Source organism: Notamacropus eugenii, chromosome 3 (assembly GCF_028372415.1).
Source record: "Notamacropus eugenii isolate mMacEug1 chromosome 3, mMacEug1.pri_v2, whole genome shotgun sequence".
Taxonomy (NCBI): domain Eukaryota; kingdom Metazoa; phylum Chordata; class Mammalia; order Diprotodontia; family Macropodidae; genus Notamacropus; species Notamacropus eugenii.
The window spans coordinates 203,193,935-203,221,194 of record NC_092874.1 but is presented as its reverse complement, the minus strand read 5'-3'; the positions used below and the strand labels follow the sequence as shown (position 1 = coordinate 203,221,194).

General features: G+C 39.8%; 1 protein-coding gene across 4 annotated transcripts in view; it reads right to left on the bottom strand.

Annotated features, from left to right (window-relative positions):
* LOC140533810 (maestro heat-like repeat-containing protein family member 1) overlaps positions 1-27,260 on the bottom strand; it is a 92,265-nt gene that overhangs the window by 34,393 nt on the left and 30,612 nt on the right. For 3 of the 4 annotated variants that reach the window (XR_011977065.1, XM_072654042.1, XM_072654041.1), the window contains 13 exons: positions 26,406-26,479; positions 23,626-23,742; positions 23,251-23,295; positions 22,544-22,688; positions 21,909-21,952; positions 21,484-21,643; positions 20,964-21,016; positions 20,348-20,461; positions 19,300-19,416; positions 7,631-7,753; positions 7,080-7,232; positions 5,987-6,106; positions 5,465-5,550 (listed from right to left, as the gene is read on the bottom strand). Coding sequence is in view for 3 of the 4 variants with exons in the window: in XM_072654042.1 (XP_072510143.1) it covers positions 5,465-5,550; positions 5,987-6,106; positions 7,080-7,232; positions 7,631-7,753; positions 19,300-19,416; positions 20,348-20,461; positions 20,964-21,016; positions 21,484-21,643; positions 21,909-21,952; positions 22,544-22,688; positions 23,251-23,295; positions 23,626-23,742; positions 26,406-26,479 (1,351 nt within the window). In the remaining variant the exon portion in view is untranslated. The remainder of the gene's footprint in view (positions 1-5,464; positions 5,551-5,986; positions 6,107-7,079; positions 7,233-7,630; positions 7,754-19,299; positions 19,417-20,347; positions 20,462-20,963; positions 21,017-21,483; positions 21,644-21,908; positions 21,953-22,543; positions 22,689-23,250; positions 23,296-23,625; positions 23,743-26,405; positions 26,480-27,260) is intronic. The other variant, XM_072654043.1, reaches the window with a different exon arrangement.

Below are 27,260 nucleotides of genomic sequence, written 5' to 3'. Positions count from 1 at the left end.
TCTGACAACCATTTCCTTGCAGGTTTTCTTCAAGAACAGTTTTCTTCACCAGCAGGTGACAGTTTGAGCGGTAGGGGGTGGGAGTGGGGGTTAACTATAGTAACTCATGAAAAACACAGACTGGGTCTCAGACCTGTTCATCCTCCTATCCCTTTCACAAGGAAAGGAAACGGAGCAGGGATTACTGAGTACTGAGAAGTGATTAGATTGCCTACAAAACACAAGCAATAGAGCTATGACTAAGCATTTGGGCCCCCAGGGCAAGAACCACAAAATCCACCCTCAATCCTACTTTTTAAGACAAATTTATTTAGGGGAATGGGGAAAGAATGCCAGAGAGGAATTCACTCGGAGTGCAGTCACAAAAGGGGAGGATGCATACCACCTAGTATTTTGATGTATAATTTTGCTAACTAGGTATTCCAGAGGCAGCTTAATAGATAAAGGATTGGCCTTGGTTCTGAGTCTTCACTCATAACATATACTTGCTGGATCATCTGGACAAGTAACTTCTCAAGCATCTCAGATACACACACACATACACGCACACTTGTCTTGTCAGAAAATAACTAGATATTAAATTGTTTCTACTATAATGAAGGAAGCACAGGCGCTTCCCTCTCCTCCAGATTGAGCAGAACAAAGCCTCTCTCAAGGAGTTTGCTGGGGGGGAGGGGGTGTAGTGGTGGGAGAGGGACACAGAGGGGAATAGAATATATGGTGATCCTTGAAGAAAATAAGGATTCTAGAAAACAGGGATTAGGAAAGAGTATATTCTAGGCAAAGGACACAGTCTGCTCAAATGAACAGAAGTGGGAGACATCATGTCCAGTTCCGAGAACATATCTAGTTCAGGGACCAGCTAGTAATCCAGTTTAGCTAGAATGTAGACTGTGTGAAAGGGAGTAACATGAAATAAGTGAAAAGCAGATTGAGTCTGATTGTGGAATACTTTAAATAATAAAGCAAAGGCATTTATATTTTACCCTAGAGAAAATAGGATTGTAGAGTTTGGAGCAGGGGTATGGAATGGCCACAGCTGTGCCTGAGGAGGATTTTTCTGTCAACTATATAAAGGCTGGATTGGAAGGAAGAAAGATAGTAAGTAATCCAAGAGATCGATGGGAAGACTATCAGAATAGTCTAGGTGACATTCATTGAGAACCTGAAGTAGATTTTGTAATGTGAATATAGAGAAGGGAATAGTAGAGATGTAGGGAGATAGAATCATTTGGTCTTTCAGAAATGAAGATAACTATGAGATTGTGAAACTGGATGACAGGATGGATACTGGTCAAAATCTTTGTGGATGCTGTCATCCTATGGATTAGCTATCCTCACTGTTGGGTCATCTGCAGATCTGATCAACATACAATCTATACCTTTACATAAAGTACTTGAGAAAACTCAGAACAGCTTAAGAACAAGCACAGATCCTTGGGGCATGCCACTGGACACCTCCTGGCAAACCGACATTGAACTATTAACAACTTCCCTTTGAATCCTTTCATTGAACCAGTTCCAAGTTCATTTAATTGTATTGTCATATAAATTTACATTTCTCTACTTTTCACCACAAGAATAACATATGTTATGAAATATTTTGGTAAGAATTAGGTAAATTATTTGTATAGTATTTCCCTGATCTAGTGTTTTCAAAGACTTGTCCCAAAAAACGAGCTAAGATTAGTAAAGCATGACCTGGTCTTAATGAAATGATTTGTAATTTTTGATTTCTTTTTGACATGATCACTAACCATCTCTTTAATGATCATTCTAGAATTTTCCCTGGAATCAAAGCCTAGTTCACTGGACTGTAGGTTATGGACTTGGACCCAAAGTCAGGAAGACCCAAGTTCAAATTTGGCCTCAGACACCTACTAGCTGTGTGCTCTAGACAAGTCACTTAACCTCAATTTGTCTAAGTTTCTTCAATTGTAAAACAGGGATAATAATAGCACCTACTTTTCAGTGTTCCTGTGAGAATTCAGTAAGATGATGCTTATAAAGTGCTTAACATAATGCCTGGCATACAGCAAACACTCTATAAGTGGCTATCATTATTATTATTTGTAATAATAATAATTTATATCTATATGGCCCTAAAGTTTGTAAGGCACTTTATATGTTATTGTAGAAGATGGATATGGATTTTTGTTGTGTTCTCAGTCATGTCAGACTTTTTGTGACCCCATTTGAGATTTTCTTGGTAAAGATCCTGGGGTGATTTGACATTTTCTTTTCCAGCTCATTTTACAGATGAGGAAACTGAGGCAAATAGGGTAAAATGATTTGCCCAGAATGACACAGCCAGTAAGTGGTCAGATTTAAACTCAGGAAGATGAGTCTTTCTGGCACAAGGCCTGGCACTCTATCCATTGCTCTACTTAGCTGCCTTGTGGATATGAATAATGATATAGAAAAGGAGATTGAGAAGGAACTGAGGACAGACTATGGAGGTGAGGTTGGTCAATAGTGTCAAAGGCTACAGAGAAGTCAAGAACTGAGAGAAGATCATTGGATTTACCTATTAAGATATCATTGGTGACCTTGGAGAGAGCAGTTTCAGTCAAATGGTAGAGTGAGAAGCCAGGCTACAAGTTGTGGAAAAGTAAGAGGGGATGATGCAGTTGAATGAATGAGTGCTGACTTTTTTTCTAGGAGATTGTCTATGAATGAGGTGGAAAAGTAAAGGATGATAGCATGGGAGATGTTGCATGTTTGTAGGCAGCATAAGGAAATAGTGAATAAAAAGAGACCCAAGATTAGAGAAAAAGGAGAGATGATTAATGGTTAAGGTCCTGAGGGAGAAAGGGATAGGATCAAGAGCACAAGCAGAAGCTTTGGCAAGGAGGGCTATTTATTGAGTGGTGCAGTGGAAAGAGTATTGGGTCTGGGGTCAAGGAAGACCTGAGTTCAAATCTAGCCTCAGATGCTTACTGGCTGTGTGACCTTGGGCAAGTCACTTAATCTTTGCTCACTTTACTTTCCACATCTGAAAAATGGGGATGATAATAGCACCTACTTTATAGGGTCATTGTGAGGATCAAAGGGGATAATAATTACGAAGCACTTAGTGCTGCATGTGGAACTAAGTACTACTATAAATGTTAGTTATTATTATAGTTCTTCTTTGAAAACTTGAGCAGAGGAAAAGATAGGTAATGAATGATATGGAAGGGGTCTGAGATGCAGAATTAAGAAGAAGAGAGAACTCATGACCAATGGTCTCAATGTTTTTGGTAAATTATGGCTCAAGTTCTCTGCTTAGAGATTGAAGGGAGAGATAAAGGGAGATGCTCAACTGAGCAAGAGAGGGAGTCCATCAGGGAATGAAGACCAAGCCAAGAACAGACAGCACAAATGTGTAATGGAACTAGTCAATACAGTTTTGTGATTCCCTTCAGAGGCATTTGGCAGCATGAACTGTTGGTTGTTCAGCCATTTCAGATGTGTCCGACTCTTTGTGAACCTCAAAGCATAGTGGCAGAGGTTAAGATGGAAAAGAAGACTTTGAGTTGGGGTCCTGAACCTGAAAAAAGTGGAAGAATGACTTAGAGGCTGATAGATAATTACTAGCAGTATATGAAAAGAAATATCTGAATATCTGAGAAAATTAGAAAAAAATATGAATATCTGAAAAAAATAAGGAAAAAATATGTGAATATCTGGAAAGAAATTAGAGTGATAGTTGTAAGGGGAGGGTCTGAAAGTGGCAGTAAGGAACAAAAAGTATTCCCATTCATTCTTCTGGCCAAGTGCGTCTGTCTGGGAGCATAAGAGAAGGTGTATTCAGTATGGGGGAGTTTGGTCATGGTTTGGCAGTGTTTTATGGGGGGCAGTTAGATTTGTCTAATTATTTTTTAATCTAATTTATTTTATTCTGAACTTGAGAAATAAAACAAGCATTTCCATAACATAGTAGAATAAGAAAAATAGTTGCTTGCTCATGAAACAAATCTGTTATGTTTCACTTGTATGGATTTCCCTAATTATAAGAAGATGTTCCCATCTTGAAAGTATGAAAGTAAGAGGTCTAATTCAAAGACCAGTTTGTTAACAGTAGAATGGAGTTTCAGAAGGAACAGTGGAAAGGGAAAACAGAATGGGAGAGGGATACCTGAGGGTTAGGGCTGAGGCAGAAGTAGGATCAGGGATCAGGGAGAGGTAAAAAAGGAAGAATGCTTTCTACCTGGGCAGCTTCCAACTCCAAATCACAAGGATCAGAAAAGAGAAGAGAAGTTACTAGCAATATAATAGTAAATTGTCACATCCTTCCAAGTAGTAGGGACTGATCTACCCCAGGTCTCAACTCAAATACCAACTTGATTATCACTGTCTGGGTGAGAGAGGATGAGGTTGAGTCTCTGAGTCTCTTGTCCTGATTGGTCTAAAGACCAGGTGGCCTATGAGCAAGAGGACAGCTAGGAGGCCAAATGCTGAGAGGCCTGGTGTCTCGTCACTCTGGGTTGATTACACCCTAATGTGCCTCATGAGTAAGTAGAAACAAAACCATAGAAAATAAAAACTGGAAAATCAGGGGATACCAGACCAAGTATCTATAGAGAAAGTCCTTTTTTGTAGGTGACACAGTTTTGAGGACATTGAGGGATCAGTTTTCAATATATCTGAAGGAAGTTATTCATTGTGTGTGGGGGAGGGAGTAGCCAGAGAAAGGGGGGTAGAAATCACAGGTATTTTTACTACCAAAAAGAGATGGTTGAGAAGATATCAGTTGTTGACTCATGTGCTACTTTATGATCTTAATTAGATGTTTACATAATTTTACATAATTTATGTAAATATCTATATCTCTGTATATATTTATATACATAAATGTATGTATATATGCATGTGTATATATATGTATATATGCATATACATATATATTACCGTTGATGAAAATATGAGGGCTTTTGCAAACAATATTCTATAGTAAACACCTTTATAACAAACATACAATCACCATCAATTAACTGTTGAAGCAAGGTTCAGTACACTGATGGACAGCCCAAGTGGCATAATAGCATCCCAAGCTATTAACAGAATGAGAGAAGCCCTTTAACCCACTGAATAGTTCTTCTATTGAAGATTTGTGGAAAGATATATGGATAGAAAGGAAGGGCATAATAGAGTTGTAGGGACCCAGAGCCATCAATGTATCAGAGTCCCAGAGAGGAATATGTAATGAATATAGTGCTGGCCAGAGGACAAGAAATTGCTTCCATCTTCTCTCCCTCTCTCTTATTAGAATCTCCACAGATGAAGCAAAGATTGTGTTGACAGTTATCAGCTTGGAATACTATCTGCTGAGGCCTGGCTATCTAATTATCCAAGGGAGTAGAACCTTCTCTATTGGTTGGAGACGTTTGCACTGGGAGATTGAAAGAGAGGAAAGAGACTGGAAAGGAAGAAGGAAACAAGGAGAGTTGGAGGAAATAGGGGCTGCCTTTCACAACACTACCTGAAATTGGTGATAATCATCATGGCCTTCTGTCTAATAGGACTGGAGATAGAGGTTGGTGGCTCCTGTTTTACCAGTTCCTGTGACTCCCCAAGGAGTAAGAGTAAAGACAGAACATATCATTACCTTCCCACACTTTCTTTTTCCTGTCATTTCTTTGCACTCCAGCCTCTAGTGCCCAAAGAAAGAAAAGCCAGGGTACCCAAAAACTCAGGTTCTTCCCAGCATTCCCAGGACCAAACTCCGGAAACCCCTCCTCACCAGTCAATTCCACACGACCAGGGATAGGCGAAGGGGGACAGATATCACAAATTCTTTTCCAAAGGGAAAACTAAAGCCATAGCAAAGGCTCCTGTGGCCTATTTCATAAGGCTTAAGGGCTCAGGAATCAAGAACAAAAAGGAATAGGAGGCTCAGATATCCAGTCTCTTGGACCTAGCCCAGTAGCTGTGGTTACTTTCCATCATGACCAGTTTTGACCCTAAGATATCCATGCCCCAAAACATGTTAGGGCTGACTCACCATCATGAAGTACACCATCTTTATTTTGCAGGAGAAAAAGAACTCTGAGTAACCCACACTTGCCAGGTTGCTTGTTAACTTGACCACGGAATTCAGGTAATTCAGCTTCAGATCTGTATCCTATATCAAGCACTAGAGTCAGATTCCTCCAGAGTGCCTCCTGGGAAGTGATGGTCCTAGGGCTCTGGGTAGCATATCTATCTCAAGATTTGGTTAGGGAGAGGTGAAGGGAAGGGAACCCTCTACCCCATCCCTAACCCTTCCCCCATGCTCACTGACATTATATGGGGCCTTATCAATCCTCAAAAAGTCCCCGCTCCAGAAACTAAGCCAAAGTGTCTCTTTCCCTGCAAACTCTGCTTAATGTCCTGTTATCATGTTAACAGATGACATTTGTTTAATCCATTAAGATTGTAAGAAGCACTTTCCTCAAAGCAGCCTTGAAGTAGATAGCATGAACATTATTCATCTCACTTTACAGATGAGGAAACTGAGGTTCAAAAAGGTTTTAGTGCTTTAACCAGAGTCACATAGCTGATAAGTGTTAAGTGTCAGGGACAGGATTTGAATTCAAATCTTCCTGACTTCAAGTCCAGTACTTTTTCCAATGTGCCATGCTGACCCATGCACAGGAAAGAATTGTGAATGAAATTTCAGTCAAATCATAATGGAAAAAAATTTGTATAACTTCATTCCACTGCCTGATGAGAAAACTGACATCCAGGAAAAGCAATTGTTCCTGCCCCAAATTCTGCAAAATCTGCAGAAAAAATCTGCAAAATTACTCTAAAGGCCTGCCCTAGATATCAAGATCCAAAGTGGAGGCTCTAAACACATATTGTGGAGTACCTATAGTCAGTAGAGTCCTACCCTTATCCACCTTGCCTTGATCTAGGTCAGGCCTGCACAACATGCAGTCCATGGGCTACTTATGGACCATGGGCATGCCAAAGGATTTCAGGCAACCTGTGAAAAATGTAGAGGATGTTTTCCCCTACATTTGTCATGGATCACCCCAAATCCTTTGGCAGGCTGAAGGTTGCGTGGGCCTGATCTAGGTCCTACTGGAAATTAGGGTTAGACAGGGCTGTACCTTTTCTATGATGCAATTTTTGTAGTGATCTATGATTGAAGACAAGATGAAATCTGCTTGGACACCAACATCGGACTTGATCTCTTGAAAAATCCTACTATAGGCAGTGTAGATAGTGTTGCAGATTTTTATCCACTCCTTCTTCTGAAGTTCCTGTTGTAGAAAAGATAAAGGCTAAATCACTTTTGGCACTTCATTACTCCCTCTTGCCACCACTACTGTAATATCCTTCCCGCTCAGTACTTTCACCTAAAAATTAAATGACTTTCCCTCTTTGCCCAATAGGAAAACTGATGTACAGGGAAGGAAATAGAATCTAGTCAGAGGACAGAGAAGGAGAAAATGTATCCATGGAGTCTGAAGCATGGGGTTGGTGGTGCCAGCAGAGAAAGGAAAATTAGTGACAGAGGTCCCTAAGGTGGGAGACCCAAAAGTGGAATGTTGGAGTCACAAGGAAGTAAGGAAGGTGTGGTTATGGAGCCATGATGTAGACATTCTGAAGCCATGAGAAGCCTGGGGTGCACTGATGAGGAAATCCCCAAGATTATTACTTTGCTGAGTTTGAGGATAGGGGATGTATTCGTATCAGTGAGTATCCTGCTGTAATCTTGAAGCACGTTGAGAACTGCCTTAAGATGGCTGGTAGCCACGATACTAATAGCATTGCCAATGCCCTGTAAAAACAAAAACATCGCTCAATATCCCTGTGAGTCCAGGCAAGTCAACAAGCCTCTATCAGATATATACCATGTGCATAATATTACAAAAAGTACAAGGTGGGGAGGGAGGGGTACGAATACAAGAAAAGATATAGTTTCTCTTTACCCTTTGGAAACCCCATTTACAAAATTTTTTCATTATGAACTTAGCAATAATCTCAACAAAAAGAAAATCCAAAAAATTCTTATAACCATATAGGAATAGGGACTAGACCTGAGGTTTTGCTAGTATAGAAAACTCCCAGCTGAGGAAACTCCCTTTAACAATGCAGACTTCTTTGAAGTCTATAATCACAAAGAGTTGTCTAAAAGATTGAGAAGTGACTTGCCTGGGATCACACAGCCAGTATGTATTAGATGTAACATTTGGCAGCAGTTTTTCCTATCTTGAAGATGGGCTGCATACCAACTATTCTGAGTGTCACAATTTTTTAAATAATTGAGTAATAATGACATTTAATCTCTTTGTAGTCTGCTGACCTCTCTTTTTAATATCACTCATTTTTTATGTACAGGTAATCAGTATATTGGGGTCTTCTTTCTTTGATTTACATTATTTTGTATAAGCCTTCCTACATTTCTGTATGTAGCATATGTGATTAGGGCAACTGCTAACAATTTGTTGGACTAGGGAGTTTCCTACGGAGTTGGACATGGGCAGTAGCTCCTTGCTGAGAGATATGTACCCTACTTGCTTGCTAAGAAGACACAGAGAAGTCCTCAGATTGGTACCCTATTGATGAGGAGTATGAGTATACTAAAGGAATCAGAGGAAGAGCACTGGATGAAGTGTCAAAAGGACCTTATTTCAAAATCTAGTTTTGCAGCTTCATACTTGTATGACCTTGAACAAATCACTTCCCCTCTGGCCTCATTTTTCATAAAATAAGGTTGTTGACTAGTTGATCTCTAAGGTCTCTTCAAACTCTAGAGACTATAAGGACTTGTCCACATTTGGTATCCCCTCCAATTACATATAACAACAATTTTAACATTCATTTTTTTTTAATTTTGAGTTCTAAATTCTTTTCCTCTCTCCCTCCCTCTGTTCTCCCCTCATTGAAAAGTCATTAAATTTTATATAGATCATACATGTGCAGTCATGCAAACTATATTTCTATATTATTCACATTGTTAAAAAAAACAAGAAAAATAAAGTTTAAAAAAGTGTACTTCAATCTGCATTCAGACTCCTTCAGTTTTTTCTTTGGAGGTGGATAGTATTTCTACCATAAGTCCTTCAGAATTGTTTTGGATCATTGTATTGCTGAGAATAGCTTAGTCATTCGTATTTGGTCATTGTACAATATTGTTATTACTGTGTATAATGTTCTTCTGGTTCTGCTCATTTCACTTGAAATCAGTTGATGGAAATCTTTCCAGGTTTTCTGAAACCATTCTGCTCATCATTTCTTCTAGTACAATTGTATTCCAGCACAATCATTTACCACAGCTTGTTCAGCCATTCCCCAATTGATGGGCATCCCCTAATTTCCGATCCTTTGTCTCCACAAAAAGAACTGCTTTATAAATATTTTTGTACATATATGTAAATTCCCCCCTTTTATCTCAGATATTGACCTAGTAGTAGTATTGCTGGGTCAAAGGGTTTTATAGCCTTGAGGCATAGTTCCAAATTATTCTCCAGAATGGTTGAATCAGTTCACAATTCTACCAACAGTTCATTAGTGTCTCAATTTTCCTGCATTCCCTCCAACATTTGCCATCTTTTTCTGTCATATTAGCCAATCTGAGAGGTATAGGGCGGTACCTCAGTGTTGTTTTAAATTGCATTTCTCTAATCTATAGTGATTTAGAGCATTTTTTCATATAACTAGAAATAGTTTTAATTTCTTTATCTGAAAACTGCCTGTTCATATCCTTTGACTTGTCTATATTTGGAACATAATCCTTCTTCACCTTTGCCTCTTAGAATCCCTAGCTTCCAATCCTCTCTTTGTGAAGGTTTTCTAGAATGCCCCTATCACCATCCACATACCTTCCCCTAGAGATTATTCTGTATTTATTTTGAATATATTTTGCATAAAGGCAACTAGGTGATACATTAGATAGAGCACCAGGTTTGGAGTCAGAAGACTCCTTTTCTTGAGTTCACTTCTGACCTCAATCACTTACTAGCTGTGTGACCCTGGGTAAGTCACTTAACCCTGTTTGTTTCAGTTTCCTCATCTATAAAATGAGCAACAGAAAGAAATAGAAAAACACTCTGATAATCTTTGCTAAGAAAAACACGAACGGGATCATGAAGAGTTGGATACAACTGAACAACAAAATATTTGGTATATGCTTATAAATGCATGTGTCATTTCCCCAGATAAAATGTACACTCATTAAAGTCAAGAATTGTTTCATTTTGCTGTATGTAGTCATATAAAAATGTTCTAAATCATTATTGATAAGAGAAATGCAAATTAAAACTTTGAGATATCATCTTCTACCTATCAGGTTGGCTAAAATGACAGATGTCCTTCAACTGGGGAATGGCTAAACAAGTTGTGGTATATGATTATGATGGAATACGACTGTCTATGAAGATGCTATCTACCTCTAGAGAAAGAACTGACAAATGGAAACACATATAGTATGGTCTTACATTTATGTATATGTGTGGATATAGATACTACATGTATATGTAGGTATATTCATGTTTAATTGTAGCCTTTTCTAGGGCAGGGTGGGGAGGGAGGGAGGAAAAAATGCATAACAAAGAACAAAACAAGAGAAAATATAGAAAAGCAGGGTTGCTTTGAAAACGTGTAATATTTATTATATAGTTTTAATTAAATAGTTTGAAATGGAAATGTATTGTTTTATATTGAATCCTCTATGTTCTACTGCACACATGGAAATGTTCTTTTTTTCTTCATTTTGTATTTAAGTTTAAAATGAATAAATTTTTTTCAAAGCATTGTTTCATTGTTTTACCTCAACACCTAATAGTCCATAATACTAGGTGTTTAATAAATTTGTGTAGATTGATTGATTTAAATATAATTGTAAGCATGTATAGCCTATATTGAATGGCTTACCTTCTCAGTGGGGATGAGTGGGGAGGGAAGAAGGGAGAGAAATTGGAACTCAAAGTTTTAGGAATGAATGTTGAGAATTGTTTTTGCATGCAACTGGGAAATAAGAAATACAGGTAATGGGGTATAGAAATCTATCTTGCCCTACAAGAAAAGAGAGAAGATGGGGATAAGGGAAAGGAAGGGTGTGATAGAAAGGAGAGCACATTGGGGGAAGGGGTAATCAGAATGCACAGTGTCTTGGGGTGGAGGGAAGGGAGAGATGGGGAGAAAATTTGGAACTCAAAATCTTGTGGAAATGAATGTTGAAAACTAAAAATAAATAAATAAATGAATGAATGAATGAAAATAAATATAATTGCAAGACTGATTAGGGAAATCAATCAAATTACCCTACCTCACCTAAAACAAGAGGCAAAATGTTATGCCTCCACAGCTTAAACAGGTGGAAACACATCTCACTTGAAACAAATCAATTGCAGGCATCCAACTATGTGTGAAAGGGCTTTGGATCAATTTATGTCACTGGTTCACCTAGAAGTCGAAGAATTATTGGATTGACTGAGGAAATTGTCTCAATCAAACCAGGTGAGGCCCAAAGGAGATATGGAGTCTAGCAAGCATCTAATGGACAAGACAAGAGAGATCCGACTCTTTGGGGGGAGAGGTGAGTGCCCCAGGGTTTGATCTCTGCCTCCTTGCCTTGGCTTCAGGAGAACCTTCAGAACTTCAGAGTTCCAATAGACTTTCCATCTTCTCATCAGCATTCTAGCAGAATCCCTGCAACAACTGGTAACAGCAACCTCATAGGAAGTCAAGGGTCCCCTGGATTCAGGCTCTAGTTCCACAAGAACCCAGCAAAGAAGCAATAACATGCTTAGAAGGAATTGTTTGAGTGCCTTCATGAAAAGGCACTCAGGAGCAGTGAATCAACCCCACTACCAATTGTGCTCTCTAAGCTTTTGTTTGGACTCCATATGTACCCCTCTTTGGTGATAGGAGAGCAAAGGAATGATTTTCCATTCCAAGTGGGTTGAATCCTGCCTGCCCCTCCTCTGCTGGGCTACCCTCCCCCTACTCTCTCCACAACAATGGAAATCATGGTCTCTTTTAGAAGCCTTGTATGGGGGCTTCCTAAATCCAAGATCAGATGTCTATCTGCCTATGCCACACTCTAGCTAGTCAGTTGTTGCATACTAGTCATACGAACATCTGTATTGCGTGTTGAGTATATCTGCAGTCTGGCTACCAGCCAGGAATTCAATCATTCTCTCCTGGATACTTCTTCTGCTACTTGGCTTGTATTGTGTTGTTTTGTGATCTTCCTCTGCTGCATTTTTCTTCCTTTCCCACAGGTAATTTTATTTCTCATTGAAGCTATTCCTATTTAAATATACTATTTCCTTCTAATTGTTGACTCCTATTATCCAACTGCGTTGTTCCATTTTTACATTACATTACTTACAGAAGCCAGATTTTCCTAGACCACACGTTTTTTGCTCCCACCAGGTCCACTTTCATTACCCTTGTAAGTGCCTGTTGTCCAAACTTTCATTGTCTCTTGGATTGTTCTTCTTATATTAAAGCCAGTTTTCATTTCTGGGGTTAAAATTGTTTTTCCCTTGTAACTTTTCTTCAGAATCCTTCAATGCTTATTTATTTCTTCTACATTTTATAGATAAAAATTAATTCTTCCTTCATTATAATGGAGACTTTTTCCCTTCTTATCTGTCCATTTCCTTGTCCTTTCATAGCACAGAGGCTATATTGTGTTCTTTGGAACTCTTTAGTGACTCCTATTTTTTCCTTTCCTTCTACTTATTTAATTAAGGTGTTTTTCCTACTCGTGGCATAAAGGAAGGGTCGATTGAGTCCTTCATGACTTTCTACCTGTTCTTCATTTTGCCTTTTTTGTTTCCTCAATTTCTCTTTGTCTTCCATCAGTCTTCTCTTTGATTAAAATTGAAAATAAAAATAAAGCCTCTTTTGTATTTATTTGATGAAATTTTATTTCCTGTCTTTAATTTTAAAGGTAGGTGAGCCGAACATCTTTTTTTAAATAAAATTAGTTGTAAAGCTTTGCCCCAAAGGAGAGAGGAGAAAATGCATCCTTTCACTCCCTTCTTTGCAGAACTGGTTAACTATGGGTTTGTGACATTGTATAGTTGGTTGATTCATTAGTTAGTTAGCTACTCCTCCTCTCCCCTGTTATTTTTCTTTGTTACTGGGAAAGGTTCCCTATTGTTAGAAGTGACATATTTGGAAATGAAGCAGATGTTAAAACAAAAGATACCAATAAATATTTTTATAAGATATGAAATTATCATAAGTTGCCTTTTAATATTTGTGGCCTTCTTGATAATTTTTAATAGGGATTGTGCGTTAGTGCTCCAAAATTTTCTATATTTTTTCCATCCTTGATAGAATATAAGTTTGCAGAGGGTAGAATTTATTTTATTTACTTATTTCATATTTGTATGCTCAGGTTGAGACAAAGTATACAGCTATAAAATATTTGCTGCCCCCAAATGTCTCTTCAGTTCCTCTGCTATAGTATCTGAAATTCCATCATTAATTTTCTTTTGGGTTAAGACATTGTATAATCCATCAACAAGAATTTATTAAGTGCCTATAATGTACCAAGTACTGTGCTGGGTATTAGAGAGACAAAAGTAAGCTAGCCATTACCCTCAAGAAACTTACATTCTACTTGGGGGATACAAAATTTTCTCAAGTAAATATAAGATATTTGTAATTAAATTGAAAATTATTTCCTTCTGTTTGTGCCATCCATTCAGGATATGGGGAAACAAAGCATTCATTAAGTCCCAACTTCATATAAATAGATGCAAAATACACACAAATACAAATAGGAGCCCATATTCTAATAAACAGAAAGATAACATATATAGGAGGCTTCAGCCTCCAGTCAGATAGAAGAATTCCATGATCCTTAGGGTAAAGCAGCAATGCAGATGGTAATATCTCTTTTTTTGAATGTCATTTTTACTGATGAAATCTTAAATTTCTGATAGTGAACTACATGACCATACTGAGGATTTGGTAGTGAGAATTTTCTTTTTCAGGTCTTCAGAAGCTGTGGTTCTATCACCCATAGTTTACAGTCTCCATCAAGTTGATTCTGGAAATGATAACTGTGAGGGCTGAGCTGGAAGCAAGACCAATGCTTGGATTGATATGAGGGAGGAAATCACTCTTGGGGCTTTGGGGCTTACCTGTCTGCCGGTGGTAGTTGGTCAACATCACCTCTTGGTGATAGCCTAGACTATCCTGGGTGTATAAGTGGAGGAGGTGGTCAAGACAGTAGTTTAATTTGTCTATAACATGCAATTATTTCCTATCACACCGTTAGGGAGCTTTGCTCCTTCACATGGACCAATGTGTCTAGAGTTTATTGTGTGTTATGTCTCAGTGCTTATGGAGCCAACTCCTTGTAATACCTTAAAAGTCACTTTTCTAATAAGGGAAAATTACATACATGAAGTGTGTGTGTGCATGTATGTGTGTGTTTAGAACTAATATAGTTCCCCAGGATGATTGCTAGTTTATGGTTACATGGATATGTTAGAATTTGCTAAATTCAGAAAAAATATTCAGTGATCTGACTAAGATGGTTGTTTTTGCCGTTTAGTCAATTAGTCATATCCAACTCTGTGATGTCATTTGGGGTTTTTCTTGGAAAAGATACCAGAATGGTTTACCATTTTACAGAAGAGGAAACTGAAGCAAACAGGGTTAAGTGTCCAAGGTCACACAGCTAGCGAGTGTCTGAATTCAGGTCCTCCTGACTCTGCTCTATCCACTTAACTACCTAGCTGCCCCCATTAAAATAAAGTCTACTATAGTATATTTCCACTGGAGTTTTCTTAAAATGCATTTGTATTCCATGGAGTACTACACATATTTCTAAATTGTACATTAATTTACTTTTTTAAAAAAAGTTTGTCTAATCTTTAGAGAGGCAGAGTGGCATAGTGTATAAAGCATTGGCTCTGTGACCCAGGTTAAGTTATTTCAGCTTTCTATGTTCTAAGCAGCTTTCCAAGATTGTAAATTGCAGTGTAGAGTCAGTCTTCATTGGAAGAGAGAATTTCGTCACTGTGGAGTTCCTCTCTCTCTCGCTGTCTTGCTCTCTCGCTCTTTCTTACTCTCTCTCTCGCTCTTGCTCTCTCTCTCTCACACTCTTGCTCTCTCTCCTCCATATTTTTATTTGAGGATATGACCAAAATATGACCAAATTTTCTACAAAGTGTCCTAAAACAACTATTAATAATTTGTGAACTTTACTCAAACTTCTAGATGCAAAGATCTATTTTCCTCTTCAGGTTGATTTATCTAACAATTTCAACTAGGGTTATGAAGATCATATTTTTTAAAGCCATCTATTTAGCTAGTTTATAATAAATATTTCTGGTGGCAAGAAAATTCATACTATAAAAAAATTATCTAAGATTAGTACCCATTCTAGGTGAAAGGAGTGGAGTCTTCAGCTTTGAAGGATGGGAGTGTAAACTACAGAATTCAGGAGCCAGGTAGGTTTCACAGTCAGCATAGCACTGATGCCACAAGGAATAACCTCTGGAACCTGAGACGAGGGGGAGCTGAAATGAGAACTCATCTGGTAGAGATGCCACCTTTGGACATGATCTTGATAGTAGTAGGCTAAACCACGAGCCTACTCCCAGAGACCAAGGTGGAGACCAAAGGTGTTTGGGGTGGTGGTGGAATATTTGTAGGTTTGTTCTTGATATACATTTTAAGTGAATATATCGCTTTGTAAAAGTTATCCAGTGTTAATAGATTAATGGAAGTTGTGTCACTAGTCCCCTAACAATTGAGGAAACATAGCTTATGGGGTTCAATCAGGTTGCAGTGGAAAAAGAGATCTCCTCCAGCTGCTCAGCTTACTCTAGAACCCTAAACAACCTAAGTTGCAACCTGGTTCCTAGAAAGGCCAAAACACACTTACTACAAATGGAATGTTGGTATAGAAAGGTCAGAACTGACACACTACACTAGAGGGGTGGCTTTATGAATAGCAAGAAAGGGAACAAGACACAAAAGATGTTGTGAAGGTCGAAATAACCATAGAGGACAAAGGAGAATGTGGAATCAAGGAGTGACTACAAGAATAGGGGGACAGGGGCAGAATAACAAGTCCTGATTTGTACATGGATTTGAGATGTCTATGGGATATCTAGTCTGAGATGACCAATAGGCAGCTAGAGATGTGGGACAGATGCTCAGGAGGGAAACAAGAATTGGATAGACCTGCGAGTCATCTACATGGAGATGAACCACAAGCAGATCAGTTTGGTTGGAACGGACAGTGTTTGAGGGGAACAATGTACTATCAGTCTAGAAAGGTCATCTATAGCCAGATCCTCAGGGGGTTTAAATGACTGCTAGAAGAATCTGCATCTTTTCCTAAAGAAAATAGGGAGTTTTAAGCAGGGAAGTGACATGGTTTAGACCAGCTCTTAAAGAATCTCCATTTGATTGGAGAGGAGACACTCAAGATGTAGGGAGATCAATTACGCAAATATTGTGATGGTCCAGGAGGAAGCTGATGAGGATCTGAACCAGGTGAAAGGGACATGGATGTGAGAGATGCTGTACAGATAGACAAAATTTGGCCAACTGATTGTGGCAACAAGATTTGAGGGAAATTATTTATATGTAATTCAATCTAGCTATGACCTAAAGTATTAAACGTGTTTTCTGCAAGCAATGCTACATGCTGATTGTTCATTTGGTTTTCCTTTTAGACAACATTCTCCCCCTCCTCCCCTCTGCCAACCTTTATCCAGGTTCTCCTCTATGTCCAAAATATTCTTCTTTCTCACTTCTAGATCTCTTGAAGCCTCTTACTCAGCTCAATAGCCATCACCTAGTTTGGTCAATCTTTGCTGATTCCCCTAGTTGTGATGGCCATCTTCCACCAAAAACAAAATACTTTTCCATTTATTTTGGGTTGTACACAAGTCAGGATAAGAGAGAAGGAAGAGTAGAAGATGGTTCCTGGGTTGAGAGTTTGGGTAACTCTGTCTCTAAAAGAACCCATTAAAATGTAAAGATTGTCTGAAGACAAAAGGAATTTTCAGAACTGGAACAGACCTTAGTGATCTTCTCTAATCCAAATGCTTCATTATACTAATGGAGAAGTTAGGCTTAGCAAGGCAAGATGACTTCCCAACACTAGACGGTTGGTGGTAAAACCCCAACTAGAACCCAGGTCTCTTGACTCCTTGTTCATACCTCTTCCTACTAAACCAAACTGCTTCCCTGATTCTAGAGCTTATAGGGAGTTTATAGGAAGTGGGAGAAGTGACAGAAACTTCCTAAATTGAGGAAGATAAACATATATCATATACTCTCAAAGCCCTACAAATGTCCTGTTAGTCAGAAGATAGAATGAGTCCACCTACTCATTTTCAGACAATGATAGACTTATAGATCTAAAGCTGGAAAAGACCTGAGGAGACATCTGGTCAACCCCATAATTTTACAGAAGAGGAAACAGAGGCTCATAGAGATTAAGTGATGACATAGCTAATGAATGTCAGTGGGAGAATTTGGTCTTCTCCCCAAGTCCAGTACTATATGATTCATACTTATAACCCTCAGCAATTGGATCAATGATCAATATTTATTAGTAGGTGTCGACATATTAACACAGATTAGGTCATCAGGTTAGCCAGATATCACCTGATACAAAGTGAAGTCCGAGGCATGAAGGCGAGCATTGGGATATAAGCCAAATTAGGTTTTTATAAGGAAAGGAGAAGAAAGGTGCAGAGCTTAATGGTTTTTGACCAGTTTTAAAAGCTCCCCACAACCTGGTCGTAGTCCTGGACAGCTAGGTGATGCAGTGGATAGAGTACCAGGCCTGGAATCAGAAAGACTTATCTTCCTGAGTTGAAATCTGAGCTCAGATACTTATAGCTGTGTGACCCTCATCTATAAAAATGATCTGGAGAAGGAAATGGCAAATCACTCTAATATCTTTGCCAAGAAAACCCCAAATGGGATCACGGAGAGTCAGGAATGACTGAAAAACAGTTTACCTCTCCAACTTAATCTCTTTTCTTCTTCTTGAAGAATTATGCACCCCAGTCAAACTGATGTATTCATACTCCTTGACACACTCCAAGCATCTCCACTTCTGTACCTTTGCTAACGCTATTCTTCCAGACTCAATGCCCTCCTCCCTCTTCACTCCTTAATAAGTCTTATTCATCCTCAGGGTCTAGCTCAAGTGCCACCTCCCCTGTGAAATCTTCCCTACATATCTCACCCTATAAAGGAGGTTTTCTCCTTCCTCTAAGCTCTTATAGTACACAGTGGCTTCAGCAGGCACCTATCACTGCCCTGTAAATTTAGGTACCTTTCTGTTCAAACTAATTAAATTTATTAAGCATTTATTAAGCAACTACAGTTTAGGCATTGTATTAGACACATCTATGGCTTTTTTTCTCTAACCAGACTGTCAGTCTCCCTAGGGCAAAGACGTAAACTGCTTTTGTACCTTAGCACCTTATGGTGTCCAACATACAGTTTTCCTCACAACACTTCTGTGAGGTTAAGTACTGCACATGCTACTATCCCCATTTTACAAGTGAAAAGACTGAGGCTTATTAAGTTTAAGTAGTTGTCTTTTGTTCATACAACCTCTAAGTATTAAGATCAGGATCAGAATGCTTTTCCTATTACTCTACACTACCTTGGTAGGCACTTAAACCATGTTTGTTGATGATGGAGCCTTGGCTATCTGGGAGGGAGATGCTGAAGAGAGAAAGCACTACTCCACAGGGGAGTTATTAGAGTCCTAAATTAAAAAAAAAAAAACCAGAACACTTCACCCACAGGAGAGATGTAGAACACCACTGGCTGCATTGATTGGGGAATGGTTAAACCAATTATGATATGTAAATATAATGGAATAGTAGTGGGCCATTGGACATGCCAAATATGAAGGATTCAGAGAAGCATGTCTGAGCTGATGCAAAGAGAAGTCAGCAGAACCAAAAAGCTAACGTCTACAATGACCAATGTAAATGGAAAAAACATCATCACCATCAAAAAGAAATGAACGGTCATACAAGTATAATGATCAAGCTTAGCCACATAGAAGAAAGCAGGATCACGCCCCTCCCTTCTTTGCAGAGGTGGAGCATGATGGATGTGGACCTTTGCCAGACTCGTTGATGTCCTGGTTAGTTTTGCTGAACTGCTTTTTGTTTCTTATTTATTCTTTGTTACAAGAGATGGTTCACTGGGAAGGGTAGAAAGGAGGGAGAGGAATATACTTGAAAATGAAAGTGATGTAAAAATAAAAGATACCAATACTTTTTTTTAAAGAAGACTGATTAGAGAGTCTGAAAACCTAGCTCAAAAATTCTATGCTCTAATACTCTTTAATATGTGCCTCACCTTTCTCTCCAACTCATCCTCTTGAGTGCTGTTTAGAACATCAGTCAACATCAGGGAGACGAAGCTATTATCAGTAGAGCCCCTCAGGGTATAACCAATGAGTCTGTATAAAAAGGACTGGAAGGAGGAGGAAGAGAAATGGTTAGGGTCTTAGCAAAAGTAATATTCTAAGCTATTTGTTTGCATCCCTCCCCTCTCTCATTATCAGTCCCCCTCCCCAACACACATATACACACACACACACACACACACACACACACACACACACACACACACACACACATACACACACACGTCTTCTCCTATTGCCGCATCAGGCCTCTCAGGTTCTGAAATGCCCAGAGAAAAGTAATAATAGCTCATATTAGTAGAGGAGGCCTTTTAAAGTTTACAAAGCACCTTCCTCACAACCCTAGGAGGCAGGCAACATAAACACCTATGTACAAACCAGCTCTAAACAAGGTAAATGGAGAAAATCAACAGAGGAAAGAAACTAGAATTCAGGAGGACTGGGAAAGGCTTTTTAGCTTAGACTTGAAGGAGGCCCAGCAGAGAAGGAGGCAAAGGTGAGGAGGGTGTGAATTCTAGGCACAGGGGGTACAGCCAGTGAAAAAGCCTGGAGTCACATCTGACCCTTTGTAGAAGAGAGATTCTCCTACCTCCTAGGGGCCTAAGCCTGGGGTCCCGACTAGAAAGTATGGTACAATGGACTATGGTTTGTGGTCTATTCTACTCCTAATTTGCTTTGTGAATTTAGTTTAGTGACTTAAAATGGACATAGCACCTGTCCAGACTGCCTCACAGTGCTGTAAGCCTCCACTGAGATCATGGACATGAATGAGCTTTGAGAAGCATAAAGAGCTTACCATACGCAAAGTATTATCATTATTGTTACTAATAATAATAATATTGCTACAGTCATTGGTCTGCTCCTTGTTCCTCCTTTCTCTTAGATCTTTGAGACTCAAGAAAAGTCACTGAACTCCTTCCTGGATGCCCCTACTGTCCTTATGCCCTCCATGCCCACCCTAACCCCCCTAAGACATACCATCTCCTGCTCCTGTTGTGACCAAGTGAAGCTTTGGATCATCTCAAATATCACTTTGATGAGGTCATTCAGCCAGGAGTCATCACTGATGGCCAGCAAAGTATTATTTGAAAACTTGGAGAACAGAAAGTAGAACACAAAACATAGACAGGGAGAAGTCACACAGAGTTGGGAGAGAAAGGTGGTAACAAGCCTAAGGGACAGAACTAGAAGTATGGAGATAGAAGCTAGGGAATGGGGCACAGTCTAGGTAAATAACAGAAAGACCCAGGAAAATAGATTAGATAGGGCTTGAAAACATAGGGATGAGACTAAACCACTGAATAAAATAATGAGTGGATAGCCATGGAGTCAGGAGGATCTGATTTCAAATCCAGTCTCCACGCAATTACTAGTTGCGTGATCCTGGGCAAGTCACTTAACCCCATTGCCTCAGAAAATAATAATAAAATATGAGTTGATTAAGATTTGTGGACAGGGACCAGACAGTATGGTATAGCCTCCTTCTACCAGGAAGTCATCCTCAGAGAAAAGCCAAGATTAAGGTATAAGCCTGAGAGCATCCTTCAGAAAGGGTAGAGAGATGTGAAAAGGGAATTGGTGTCTCATTTCTCACTAGAAGCAGTCTTTTCTCCCACTCCTTCTGAATAAAGTCCACTTCGGTGTGTTCTAGATTTAAAAAAAAAAAAAGACTCATCTTATTAAGGTCAGTCCTCAAAGACATGGAACTCCCACGCACACTTAATCTGATTCTGCTGTTAGGCAAGAAAAAAATGTATTTTTTGGAATTTGCAATTGTACCTTATCCATAAGCAACTATGAATGTATTGTGCTATTACTGTGATACATCTAAATTACAATTACTCCTTATATTCATATTTTAATTTGGCAGATGAGATTTCATCCTTGGCTATTGACATACTTTAGAGGTAGACTATGTTCAGCCTACTAAACTATTGTTTATGAAGAACATGTCTATGTCTATTGACTATTGTCTACAAAGAACAAGGAAGTCTCATAGGGAAGGGAATGCCCCCAAACTCCCTCCAAACCAGGGTGGTTCTATCTCCCACTCTGGCTTCCTTCTGTTCCAGAATCTCCCCATCCACTTTTCTTCCTCCAGCCCCAGTCCTCACTCTCCAGAATGTGAATCATATTAGGAATACATCTTGTCCACACTTGGCCGAGTCTGAAGTGGATCACAGGATGCAGGGAGTTGAGAGGGTGGAGAGCATATAACAGACAAAGGGAGGTTGTGCCAAATTCCTTTGTTTTATACGGCTTCAGAGAAGATATCTGGGAAGGAAGAGGAGGGTAGGAGAGCAGCAAGAAATGATCCAGGTAAGGGTGTAATGTACATTGGGTAATAGCAGAGGTCAACTTTAGGTCCCCAAATTCCAACCCCTTTTTCCACATTTCTGTCACTGCCCTTTAGGCTGCTAGACCCCTTCTCTTAAATTCTCTGACCCCAATCACATCCCATACTCCTTAGCCATGCCTCAAAATTCCTCATCTAGACCCAAACCAGTTACTCATCCCAGTCATCTATAGCGTCACTTGCCAGAAGGTTGACAAAGAGCACCTGTGGGGAGGGGTATTCGGTAGCTGCAGAAAAGAGATGAAAAAGAAAAGACCAGGAGGCATCTAGGTCAAATTGTGTTGTCCTAACACAGTCCATTCCCACCTCACCCCCAATCAAGACTGAACCCACAGATAAAGGACAGAAAAGAGGCATCTATGATACAGAGAATAAGGGCCAGAGAAACCCTGTATCTGGAGCAGGCGCCATCCTAAGACATTCTCTTAAGATTTCATGGTGTCTCCCAAGTTCATTCCACTCCTAACATCCTTAGAGTTTATCTACCACTCAGTGCTCTATTCCTACTCTCTAGTTTTGGCCATGTCTTTGCTTTGCCTTAGCTCTGCCCCTAGGCTCTGATCTCATGTTCTCCTTGCCCTCCCTCCTACATTTTCTCCAGCCCCACACCCACACTTCTAAGCTCTCTCTCTCTGTCTCTCTCTGTCTCTCTCTCTGTCTCTCTCTCTCTCTCTGTCTCTCTATCTATCTATCTATCTATCTATCTATCTATCTATCTATCTATCTATCTATATCTCTCCCTTCCTACCCTTCCTGGCTCTTCCTCTCCCTCTACCCCAGCACCCGACCACCAATGAAACCCAAACCCTCCAGCTCACGGTTGAGATGGTAGCTGCTAAGGTAGGGGGCACGGCCCAAGGTCTGAGCCTTCAATGCGACATCAGTGGCAGTCTTGCAGAGGGGCACAAATGCCATGGGGCTCATAGGCTGACACAGCACATTTATCAATCTGGGCAGGGACACCTAGGGGTAACATGGAATACAGGCTCCAACAACAGTTTCAGTTGCCAAGTCCCACTCTCCAATCCTTATCACCACCCCCGCTACAGAGGCTGGAGCTTCACCCTCTCAGTACCATCATCTTGTGCCCTTATAGGACAGTGGGGAGGGGAAGCAAGGGAGAGCGATAATCTCTGTAGCTCATGCACCTACTCCTCTTATACAATGTTTGGAAAATGTGCCAAGGCTGTCAGAAGATGTCTCTGATTGAGGTCAGCTTCAGCAGGAATGATATTATACACAACAAGTGGAAAAAATCTCCCTGACACATAGGGTCATGAAACATGAAAATGCATGGAGCAGGAGGTCAGCCTACCACCATGGACACTTTTTAGGGAAAGGGCTATTTTTCTGTCTGCCCCAGGGGTCACAACCCCAAGGCCTAACCAGCAGAACAGCCAGCAGGGGTGGGGATAGGTAGAGATTCCAAAAGTGAAATTATTAGGTCATCCCCTTAGCCCTGGAGGAGCAATGCTATGGGGAAGTCAGGAGAAGGGCAGGCGTCTTTGTCTCCAGGAATCTATACCAGATGTAGGATATCGACTGCCAATTCCCGGGTTTCCTCATCACTCTGAAGGAAATGAGAAAAAAGAAAAGTCAACCCAACCCTATCTAAGTCTCCTGGGTCAGTATCTCCACCAGAATGTCAATACTTTTCCCTCCTTCTGTCTGTGTTTGAGCTAAATGCTGATATTTCTGAGCCCAGAGACCATAGGAGGCATTTTAGGCTGCACCCTGTAATCTGAGCCTGACTTATTTTAGTCTCCTCTTCCTTCCCTTCTCTCTCATTGCCTATGTTCCCAATCTGACCCTTCTTACAGCCCTTTTCCAAACCCTATTCTTGCCCTTTCCCCTCTATGTGGTCACCTTACAGCCCAGTCTTCATCCTTTCCCTACTCACTGTGGATCCAATCTCACTGAGTTTGATGAGATGGTTAATGAGCACATCTCCTTGTTGCAGGGTGAAGTAGTTACAGACACCTAGTTTTTCCATAAATTGTAGTAGGGGCAACCGTACCTGTTACATAAGTAAAGTAACATATGCTTATGGAATATTCATACTGTGAGGTACTTTTGAAGATTTTTAAAGATGAGGAAACTGAGGGTCAGGGGAATAAAGTGACTTTCCAAATAGCAAATGATGTGTTCATTTAATATGTTCATAGCATCAAGTTGGGATCAGAACCCAAATCTCCTCCTTTAGTCAGCTATCTGGAGGCCTAGAGCCATCCCTTTTTGTACCAGCCATCTAGGAATACCTAACCACTAAGCCTGCCCTTCCCCACAAACCCTCCTCCTGTAAAGAACTATTCTCATGATGTCAACTATTATGGAGGGTGAGGGAGGGCTGGGGGGGACTCAAAGGAAAGAATCTGGGTCCATAAAAGACACCCATTCACAACTTTAATGGAAAGCAAAGAGTAAATTCTTAGGATTCCAGCTTCTCCTTTGGAAGTCAAGTAGGACTTGATTCTTTGAAATAATGGTCAAACTCCTTAACTTAATACTATTTCAAGGTCTCCTAAATTTTGATTACAACTTACCTTTCCTGCCTTCTCACCCACTTCCTTCCTACAGGTACCCAACTCTAGCCAAAATGATCTATTCACTACCTTTCAAACATGTTTCTATGCTGTTGTTCATACTATTCCTTTTGCCTAGAATTTCCACTAGCTGTCCAACTTACCACCCCACCCTCCAAATCCTAATGTCAAAATTATACCTTATCCTTCAAAGTCTAACTCAAATCTATCCTCCTCTTTCAATGAAATTCTCAGTTCTGGGCATATAAAGATGAACAATGAAAAATTTCCTGTCCTCAAGGGGCTCCCATAATCCTGAAGAATGGAGGAAGGGGAGGGAGGAAGGGAGGGAGGGGAGAGAGAAAGAGAGAGAGCATTAACCATTTATTTGAGGGATAGACAGTGCCACCTTAGTGGAGCCTTGAAGTAAGAGATTTTAAGAGATATGAAAATGAGAAAGAAGTACATTCATAAGCATGGTTTACTAAGGGAAAGAGACAAGAGATGAAATTCGGAGTTCAGATTATTTCCCTTAGACTGTAACTGAGAAGGCATGACAGAGAATAATGAGAAGTAACTAGAAAAGTAAAGAGCCAGATTGTGAAGGGATTTTAATGCCAAATCATGGAGTTTGCGTTCTATCCTAAAAGCAATGTTGTTGTTGTTCAGTCATTTAAGTCATGCCCAACTCTTCATGACCCCATATGGGGTTTTCTTGGCAAAGATACTAGAGTGGTTTGCCATTTCCTTCTCCAGTTCATTTTACAGATGAGGAAACTGAAGCAAACAGGACTAAATGACTTGCCCAGGGTCCCACAGCTAGTAAGTGTCTGAGGCTGGATTCAAACTCAGATCTTCCTGATTCCAGATCAAGCACTCTATCCACTGCATCACCTCACAACCTAAACAACAACAAAAGTTGTGTGATTCTGGGCAAGCCACTTAACCTCTATTTGCCTTAATCCACTGGAGATGGAAATGGCAAACCATTTCTTTATCTTCGCCAAGAAAACCATGGGATCCATGGGGTCATGAAGAGTTGGACACAACTGAGCAACTAAACCACAACAACATAATAGTGCAGGTGAGTAGTGATAAGGGAAGGTGACCATTTGAATGAAGAGAAGACAGATATTAGAAATGTTGTAGATATCAAATTAACAAGACTTGGCAACAGATTGGATATGATATTGGAGACAGGTGGTGGTGAAAGAGTGGGGAGAATCAGTGATGCCTCTGAAATTGCAAACCTCAGTAACTTAAAGGATGGTGGTCCCTTCAACAGCAATAGAGAAGTCTGGAGAAGAAAAAGGCTTAAGAGGAAAGATAATGAGTCATCCATTCTGGTCATATGTAGGGGATAGATATCCAGAAGCAGGGATGACTTAAAGCTGCAGAAAGGTCAAGAATGATAATGACTAAGAAAATGCTATTGGATTTAACAATTAAGAGATCAATGGCAACCTTGAACATAATAACTGTGGGGCTAAATAAATATTGAGAGGTGTTGAGAACTTAGTGGGAGGCAATGAGTATAGTCAGGTTTTTCTAAGAATTTGACTATAAAAGTAAGGAGGGGTGAGGAGGAGGGGAGGGAGGGACAAAGACAGACACACACACAGATGATAATTAATGACCCTGTACATAGTGAGAGACTGATGAGAGACGCAGAGGAAATGATCAAAGGGGAAAATTCTTTCCTAACCATTCAAGTCCAAAGTGATCTCCTCTAAATTGCTGTAACATTTATGGATTGTGTTCCTATCTTTTCATGAGTGCATGTCTTATTGTTCCAACTAGACCATTAGCTCCTGTATCTTATAAAGTACCCAGCACAATGCTTTGAATGTAGTAGATACTCAGTAAGTTTGTTTGTTAACTGATTCTCCAGTCATCATCTTCCTCCCACCTTGGAGAACAACTTCTTGAAACTGCTTCAGATGGTGGGAAATGGACAAATCCAAACCAAGAGCAGGACCCTGAGGCTAAGGTTGACTTAACTAGTGTGACCCACATCCTTCCCCAACAGTGTCTCCAAAGCCGATAGATTCCTCTCTCCCTTCCACCTCCACCCCTGAATCATCATCCCCTTGATATTCTCTCAGAATTTAAAGAAAGTAGCCCCCCACCTAGCCCCATCCACTGCTTCAATACTCACTGCTTTGGAGTTCTCCTTAATTAAATTTATAACGGTCTGCATCACTTCATCCTTTAGTTCCGTGGTCTGGGGCACTAATGGAAAGATCAAGGTAGTAATCAACTTCCTTCCTTGTTCCATTGTCCAGGGAGACAAGCAAGTAAAAAAATTCCATATTGAGAACTTTGGTCTTCAAAGATTAGACTCTTGCAGAAGTCATCTTACCTTGTCCCTGCCCCAATGCCCACACATACATCTTAAAAGAGGAATACACATTACCCAGGTCAGTCTGATAGAGTACTTCATTGCAGTCAAAAGATCTGGGCTCAAATTCCAACTTTGCTATTTACTACCTATATAATAATAGCTAGCATTTAAATAGATAAGATTATAGATGTATATATACACATATATGTATATATTCATATATGTAAATACCAGCTATGTAACACTGAACAAGTCACTTTGGATCTCAGTTTTCCCATCTGTAAGATGAAGGAGTTAGACAACATGATTTCTAAAGACTCTGATAGCTCTAGACCCTTTACTTCTACAATGACATTAATCACATCACTCCCAAGGCTCAAAAACTTTCAGTGGTTCCCCATTGCCAAAGGAATTTCCTCCTGTGAGAAGGAAGGGGGTCATGACCAGATCTCAAACTATACCACAAAGCAGAAATCATCAAATCAATGAGATCCTGGTTAGGAAACAAAGATGTTGATCAGTGGAATAGATTGGGCACACAACATACAGAAGCAAATGGGTGCAGTAACCTAGTGTTTGATAAGCCCAGAGATCCCAATTATTGGGGCAAGAATTCACTATTTAACATACATACATACATATATAATATATATATATATATATATATAC